The sequence below is a fragment of the Priapulus caudatus genome, unplaced genomic scaffold (assembly GCF_000485595.1).
Source record: "Priapulus caudatus unplaced genomic scaffold, Priapulus_caudatus-5.0.1 Scaffold1055, whole genome shotgun sequence".
Classification (NCBI taxonomy): Eukaryota; Metazoa; Priapulida; class Priapulimorpha; order Priapulimorphida; family Priapulidae; genus Priapulus; species Priapulus caudatus.
In genome coordinates, this window is record NW_014578116.1 from 59,924 (window position 1) to 68,348 (window position 8,425).

The 8,425-nt window shown below is 46.1% G+C and overlaps 1 protein-coding gene across 1 annotated transcript in view; it reads right to left on the reverse strand.

Annotated features, from left to right (window-relative positions):
- The window catches only part of LOC106815170 (cAMP-regulated phosphoprotein 21-like), a gene marked incomplete at its 3' end in the record, with an annotated part of 72,790 nt that overhangs the window by 48,349 nt on the left and 16,016 nt on the right, over positions 1 to 8,425 (reverse strand). Inside the window, exons 2-3 of the mRNA XM_014819601.1 lie at positions 3,196 to 3,309; positions 2,408 to 2,515 (exon numbers count right to left, since the gene is read on the reverse strand). Of these exons, the coding sequence (XP_014675087.1) occupies positions 2,408 to 2,515; positions 3,196 to 3,309 (222 nt within the window). The remainder of the gene's footprint in view (positions 1 to 2,407; positions 2,516 to 3,195; positions 3,310 to 8,425) is intronic.

Here is an 8,425-nt window from a genome sequence, read left to right on the forward strand (position 1 = left end):
TCAAAACAAGTCAAAAAATTATTAAATTAATAAAATGAAATTATATAGAAAAATAATAATATTTGATATGTAACATACATAGCCTTCTGTGAAGTTTTCCGTCAGTTTGCGCTATCATTATCATCTACCATAGTTTATCTGGATTTTACTAACGTTTAAATGTGCGGTAAAAAATTTAAATTTTGAAATTAACGGTGAATACGGCCGAGTACATACTAAACAGTCCAAAAGTTAAGAAACAAAGGATTTCCCGAGGTGGGAATTCGAACCCTGATACAATGAGTTTTAGGAGTCCGATGCTTTATCCATTCGGCTACTGGGCCGTTATGGTTATACACCATGGATTCACACGTATGTGATGTATAATGTGAGTGTTGCTATCCCCGCGGCGTGAGAGGGAGGTCACCGTGAATACGTTGACGATGACGTTCAAACGTTAACCCTCACATCCAACACCGCCACACTAACCTTCACACTAAATATATATGTGTCGCGCGCTATATATAGGCAGTGTTATCCACCAAAATTAATCTATGGTGTGGGACAGATAATCATGATCAAACCCTAACCCTAACCCTAATCCTAACCCTAACCCTAACCCTAACCCTGATGCTAACGCTTAGCCTAATACTAACCTTAACCCTAACCCTAACCTTAGCCCTAATCCTGACCCTAACCCTAATCCTAACACTATTCTAACACTAGTGCTGCCACGCTGCGGTCACCTACCTCCACGCCCGGGGGATAGCATTACCCGTTATAATGTTAATCTGTACGCCATCTATATGATGAATATAATGTTTTTATAAATTTTTACTTTTTTACTTTTTTGAAATTTTGTTCAGCCAGACCACCTCCCAGACGTGCTGATTCTAAAAATATATTTAGTTTTCCTCTAGGCTGCGGAGTTCTCTAGTTATGCGCGAACACACAAACCGGCCGAACAACTTTATATGTACTAGCAGAAAGTATACCCGTAGAACCAGCAAATGTTAGTCTTTACAATATAAACTCCCATGTAGTGACACAGATAAAGTTAATATTCATGTAACTGAAAAGAAACCCTCCACTGGGTACAACAGAACACTAGGCACAGCTACTGGCCACTGATACTGCTTGTCCAGTTACCGGCCGGCCTCCGACTCGGATAGCCATACCACAATCGAGATGCGAGCACGTAGAGGGTACCGATGACGAGTCGACTAGTAGGTCTCAGAGTACGACTTGGTACTAGGTCATGGCATGGAAGTGAGCATTTTAATGACTTTTATCTTTTGATTTCTTATGATTTTTTACTGTTGGGATTGGATGGGATGGGATGGGATGGCATGCGATGGGATGGGATGGTATGGCATGGCATGGCATGGCATGGGATGGCCTGGGATGCGATAAGATGGCATGCGATGGGATGGGATGGGATATTGGATGGGATGCAATGGGATGCGGTGCGATGGGATGGGATGGGATGGGATGGCATGGCATGGAATGCGATGGATGGATGGATGCATGGATAGATAGATAGTCCGATTTTATTGGGTATTTTCCTTTCAACCAAGCGGTCACGAACTGAGTAACGCCGCTGATTTCCCCGAGCAACGCCGGGTATCCCGCTAGTATATATATATACGAGTGAGTGAGCTTGATGGCTTGACATGTCAGTCACTGCTTGAATAAAGTATCTGGATACTTAGTTAGATCATTTGGTAGTACAGCTAATGGCATGCAAATTTTGCCATTTTTTAAGAGTTCGTTCGGCTAGCAGTCTTTCCCTAAACAATACGTGCGTTCGTTTGACTAACGCCATCATAAAGTTGTTTACAAACAACAACCCATCCCTGGTGTAGAACATTGGCCCACACTGAAACTAAAGCACAATGCACTAGTACGTACTAGTCATACCTATGTTAGCAGAAATCTCTATATAGAAACGAAACCTGTTTATAAAAGACGTTGTTGGCGCATCCCCTGAGTGGCAGTTATATATAGAGAGTATCTCTGTAAAACGGACAGTAGTCTACTATAGGTGACACACATTTCTCTTGACTGGCAGAAATATACAAGAGGGAAACCATCTCTACAGAGTGGGAACCTGTCTATAGACGCCACTTTTGCCAATTCCTTTGAGCGGCACTTATGGAGTGAAACCACCTCTATAGAAAGGACATTTGCCTATAATAGAAACTTCTTGCATTTTACTTGAGTGGCAGTTACGCAATAAAACCATCGCTATGGAACGGACATGTATCTGTCTATTATAGACACTTCTGGCGTTTTCCTTACTTCGGAGTTATACGGTGAAACGATCTCTATAGACAGAATACCTGTCTACAAAGAGCAGTTTTGTTGTTTCCATTGACAGACGCTTACATACAGGCGTGACTGTACGCGTATATGCCTCACTTTATACCTTCTCTATTTTATCGGGAATGTCCAGCGAGTCCTGCTGCTCAGTCATTGTTACTTTCTTCTGACTAGACTCCTGGTTGGGATCGGACGGGTGAGATCGTTGGCTCTCCTGTGAAAATGAGATGTGGGGAATAAAAAAAAACCGTTCAGTGTTGCTGCATCAGGGTTATCAGTTGCAGTAAGATCGACATGCTGAACCCTACAGACCATCGCTAACTTTATAGTTCAATGGCAAGGAGAGACTGGTTGAATACACATGGGGTAGCATTGTGGATGTGCACCAGATAGAGATAGAACATGCCTTCAATTCACGCAGGTATCATGAACCTTGGAATAAGTTAATTGGATTTCATGATAATATCAAGATCAATTCTGTAATTTTGTTATTCTGCTTTGACAAAAGGCAGTTAGACCAAACTGTCATTAACAGGTCTATAAAATCAAATTTGAATTCAATTTTAGAATAATTACTCTTTATAATAATCATGATCCTATTTTTGCATTTTTGATCCAAAATATGTGGAGCATGCAGGTTTAATAGAGTTGGTTTTCATTGACAAGGACCAGTTGGTTAAATATTTAGTAACGTAATTAAAAGCAATAAGCCAAGTTCATTAAACAATTATATTACTATACACAGCCTCATCATTAGATAACATGTATGCAAATACTCCTAATTTAATAGCCATCATAAACAAGAAGCAGTTTCATTACTATTCCTTATAGTTTGTTGGTTTGTTATTAAATATGTCATATATTGATTATATAGAGTGAAATCCCAATTAATACCTTCTCCATGGTACTTGGGGCCTTGGTTTTATTCTTATTATCTGACAGTGCAGGAAAGTCCTCTTCACTGGATAGCACTGCTACAAGATTCTTCTGTAGATCACCGGGTGACTCCTGAAATACAACATATGCCTGCTTACTTAAACAATATAAACAATCGAATCCAAGCCTTGTTGCACAGCACAAGACTTGGTCAACAGTAAAGTAATTACTTTCTTTAAAGTATGAATTTGAAAAGTAGTCAATGATTCCCTTACTGATATTTGAGAAACTAGATATAAAATCAGAATGTAATGGGACGCTAAGCAGAGATTGTGGATTACAGCACTTTATGAGAGGAGAATCATTTGCTGCCTACACGCGTTTATGTGCCGGTATGCTCATGATTGCGTGCATGCAGCCACCACCTACACGTACCGTACACGTATTCAGCTTGATTTCCACTCTCTATACTAGAGTAGAAGAGTCATGTCGTTTTCCTATATGGTGTTTTTTTCCCCACAATCTAATGAATCTATTACCTTTCAACATCTTCTACACAGTCACCTTTTAATTCTCGCTGTCTGCCTCTCCTCTCATCTCTCTCCCCTCTCCCCTACTTCTGGCTCTCCCTCTATCTCTCTCTCTCTCTCCTCTCTCTCTCTCCTCTCTCTCTCTCTCCTCTCTCTCTCTGTGTGCCTCCCCCTCTCCCCTACCTCTGTCTCTTCCTCTCCCTCTCTCCCGGCTCTCTCCCTCTCTCTCTCTAGCTAGCTCTCTCTCTCTCTCTCCCTCTCCCCGTCTTTTTCTCTCACTATGCTCGATCTCATTACAGACGTGAAATATAAACTGTGCACATTTTTGTGATACTTCAGCGGTGTGTAAGAGCGACCTAACAAAACCCCAACTGCCCCCTCCCACGTGTAGTATACGTCTTCCACCGATGAGTGGTTATGGTTAGGGTTAGGATTATGGCCAAGATAAGGATCATTGCGATTATGATTCGAGTTAGGCTTAGTGTTATGATGAGGGTTGGGGTGTTGCCCATGCACCCGGACCAAATGGCATGTCCCCACTCGATTGAATCTACTGGTACGAATCATCGGTGCATTACACCGTAGGCTTCCACTCAGCACGGACAGACACTGTGAGACACACGTCCCCCTCCTGAGTCCTATTCCCTGCACTCTCACGCACGACGACAACAATAACAAACAATCGTGCGACGACACCGCCCACGCACGCGCGCGGACAAACCCCGCCCTGGGTAATTGCTCTCGTGAATGGCACGATGCTGTCGCCGCGACCTTTCGAGCAGCCGCGACCTTTAGAACACCGGCATTCACACAGCGGCGCCGGTCCGCCTGCGCTGATCGTCACACGTTTCATATATAATGGAGTCAGCCACTGCGTGGATGCTTGGATACGTGAGCGGAGTTCGCTCGTACAATCAATCTAGATGATATCACTCAGCCTTCCGGCGGCTCGACATTCTCGTGATGGTGCGCTACCCCGATAGGCATTCTCCTGATATTAAATAAATGAACAGGGATTTGCAGACAAACATTTCCGGATCTATGCCCTCTAGAATAAGAGTGTGAGTAGCAGCACCAGCGACAACATTAATGCGACAGCAACACAAACAAGAGCAGTAAGCGTAGCAACAACAACACAGTAGCGCAGTAGTAGTAGTAGTAGTAGTAGAGTAGTAGTAGTAGTAGTAGTACTAGTTAGTAGATAGTGAGTAGCAGTAGCGAGCAGCAGTAAGCAGGCCAGCAGCAAGCAGGCAGGCAGGCAGCAGGCAGAAGTAGCATAGCCGGCAGGCAGTTAGGCAGGCAAGCAGTCGCAGGCAGTAGTAGCAGCAGCAGCACAACAGCAGTAGCAACAGGCAGCAGTAGGCAGCAGCAGTAGGCTAGTAGTAGCAGTAGTAGGGCAAAGGCAGCAGTAAGCAACAGGCAGGCAGTAGGCAGCAGTAGCAACAGCAAGCAGTAGGCAACAGCAGCAGGCCAGCACGCAGCAACAGCAGCAGCAGCAGTAGCAGGCAGCAGCAGCATGCATGCATGCATTTACAACACCAAGCCCTACATAGTACGTGTCAAACGTCAGTGACGGTTGCCGAACAACACAAATACACACTGAAGTGTTATATCGGCAAAAACTGACCGCACGAGAATCGTACATGGAGTATGAGGTGAGTGTGAGGAGGAGATTTGTGAGGTAACAGGCCGGTTTATATAGCTGCAGACTGCCACCGGGGGAGGGAGGGGAAGGGAGGGGATAGGGGGAGGGGAGGAGGGGGAGGAGGATACAGAGAGCAGCCACACGCCGGAAGCACAACAAAATGTTCATGAGCAGCGTGCGGAAGAAGGACGCGTACGAGGTCACTTGGAGGCGTTTCAATAAAAATATAATGCTAAATAATTAACGAAAATCTATTTACTACGTGACCAAAGTCTGTAATGTTTCTCTACTTCTCATTCACGTCTATTATTGCCGAAATTTCCTGTAAATGCCGTCCAATGCCTCCATCTGCAAACACACGCTGGCTGCCGCACGCTAGCTGCTGCACACGACACATGAATGATTTAAGCAGTTATATTTTATTGCAACGGTCCAAGTGCGTGTGAGAATGGCGAACCTGAACAACCATAAAGAGAGAGGGGTAGAAAAAGAGAGAAGAGGGGGGAGGAGAAAGAGAATGGGGGAGCGCGAGAGAAATATATAGAACGAGAGACAAAGAAAAAGAGAGGGAGAGAATGAAAGAGAGAGAGGAGAGAGAGAAAAATAGGAGACAAAGAAGAGAGAGTAGAGAAGAGAGAGAGAGAGAGAGAGAGAGAGAAGAGAGAAGAGAGAGACGGAAGGAAAGAGAGAAAAGAGAGAGAGCACCTCGAGAGGAGAGAGAGGAGAGAGAGAAGAGAGAGAAGAGAGAGAGAGATGAGAGAGAGAGAGAGAGAGAGAGAGAGAGAGAGAGAGAAAGAGAACCCAGAGAGAGAGAGAGAGAGAGAGACAGGAGCGTGGGTGGTAGGTAGAGAAATCGAGAGCGCGGATGGATGGATGATGGATGGATGGATGAATGATGTGAGAGACATGGTGATGGAATGGAGGAGCAATGTTGTAATGCAGTATAGAACTCATTAAGCGCGTGCGACGGGGACGCGTGAACTGATGACACATGCACGGCTATAGTAATACAGTAGTAGTAACAGATCAGGCGTGTCCTTGAACCTCCATCTCGCCTCCTTCCCCGTCTCGCTCTGCTCTCATTCTCTCTCTCTCTCTCTCTCTGTCCTACTCTTCTCTCTCTCTCTCTCGTCCGGCCCAGCATCTCATCAAGGTCTCTCTCTCATCTCTCTCTCAATCTCTCTCTCTCCACTCGTGTCTCTCTTCCATCTCTCTCTGCATCATCTCATCTTCTCTCTCCGACATCGATCCGACGCTCTAAGCGGGGCTCGGTCATCATCTCTCCTTTCGTTTCTTTCCTATTTCTCTCTAAAATCGCTCTCTATCATCACTCGCTCGCGCATCTCCTTCTCATCGATCTCTCATCAAGTCTCTCTCTCAATGCTCATCGAGAATCTTTCTCTGCGCGTCAAAAAAAAGTCTTCATTTGTCTCTACTCTCGTCCCGTCGTCTCGTCTCTCTCTCCTATTGTCTATTCTTTTACTCTCTCTACTCTCTATTACTGATTTCTTTTACGGTAACTTCGGCGTTGGATGCTCACGAACTCGACTAAATAATTGTGCATCACGCAGCAGTAGCAGGTAAGCAGCGTAACACGCACGACACACACCCGGCGTCTACATGCATGCTTACGCCGCTATCTCTACCCAAAATCTACCGGCCGTCCCAGCCCGCGTGCAGTGGGTCGTGTGTGTGTGTGTGTGTGTGCATGGACTGCGTGCGTGCGTGCCCGTGGCGTGCGTGTGCCGTGCGTACGGTGCGTGTAGGTGTGCGTGTGCCGTGTGTGCCGTGCCGCGAGCCGGGTTTAATGTGTAGTGTGTGTGCGTGCGCGCATGTGTTCGTGTGCGTGGCGTCGTGTGCTTGTGTGTGTGGTCGGTGTGGTGTGTGTTACGTGTGCGTGCGTGTGTGCGCGTGTGTTGTGTATGTGTGTGTGTGTGTGTGTGTGTGTGTGTGTGTTGCGGTTGTGTGTTGGTGTGTGCTGTGATGTGTGTGTGTGTGTGTGTGTGTGTGTGCGGTGTTGTGTGCGTGTGTGTGTGTGTGTGGTTGGGTGGTGTGTGCGTGTGCGTGTGTGTGTGTGCGTGTATGAGACGCACATGTAGGAAAAGCGCCCTTCGCGTCGTGTCGCTTCGTCTATAATAGCTGAGTGTGTGATGTGAATTTGCTTTTCGATGGGACGGGACAAAAAAACAGCAGGTACGGCTGCGTCGTCTCTATGCTGTTTGTCCTTTCGGTTCTTTATAGTATTCGGTTTCTGTATACGGTTAGAGAGGGGGAATGGAGAGAGAGAGAGAGAGAACAGAGAGAGAGAGAGCAAGAAGATAAGATAAGAGAGAGAGAGAGAGAGAGAGAGAGAGGGAGAGAGAGAGGAGAGAGGAGAGAGTAGAGCGATGAGGTGAGAAGAGAGGAGAGAGAGATGAGATGAGAGACGAGAGAGAGAGAGAGAGGAGAGGGAGAGAGAGAGAGAGCCAGAGAGAGAGAGAGAGAGAGAGGAAAGAGAGGAGTGAAAGTGAGGGGGAGAGATGGAGGGAGAAAGAGCGAGAGCGAGAGAGACACAGACAGAGAGAAAGAAAGAGATAGAGAGAAAGGGAGAGTGTGACGGGCAGGGTTAGACCTATACCAGCAGATCCCGTAGCCATAGATGACGGTTACGCTATGACTGTCTATCAGTATGACTGTGCATGGAGCCATGAACACTTACATAACCCCGACACAGTAGCAGTGTGTTAGTGCGTATATCCACCACAGATAGCATCTCACACACACAGCACGCGTGATAGAAGAACAATCAAGTACCAAGCACCCGTATCTAAGATGCCCGTACCACACGCCTGCTTCACTGGCTTCTCAATGAGCGTCCCACTCATGTCTCGCTCGGTTAGTCGTGCCTGGCGACGTTTAGACCGTGGTACGCAGTGACTGGCGAAACGTGGGTGCAGGGTTGAATCACCCCGGGTCAAACATCGGCGAATCCTCTGAACTATATTCCTTCATTCATGCTGTTTTCGTAAATTTATCTGCTATGAATGAAAGTTAATCTGATATCTATCGTCTGGCAGTGAACAGTCACGTCCCC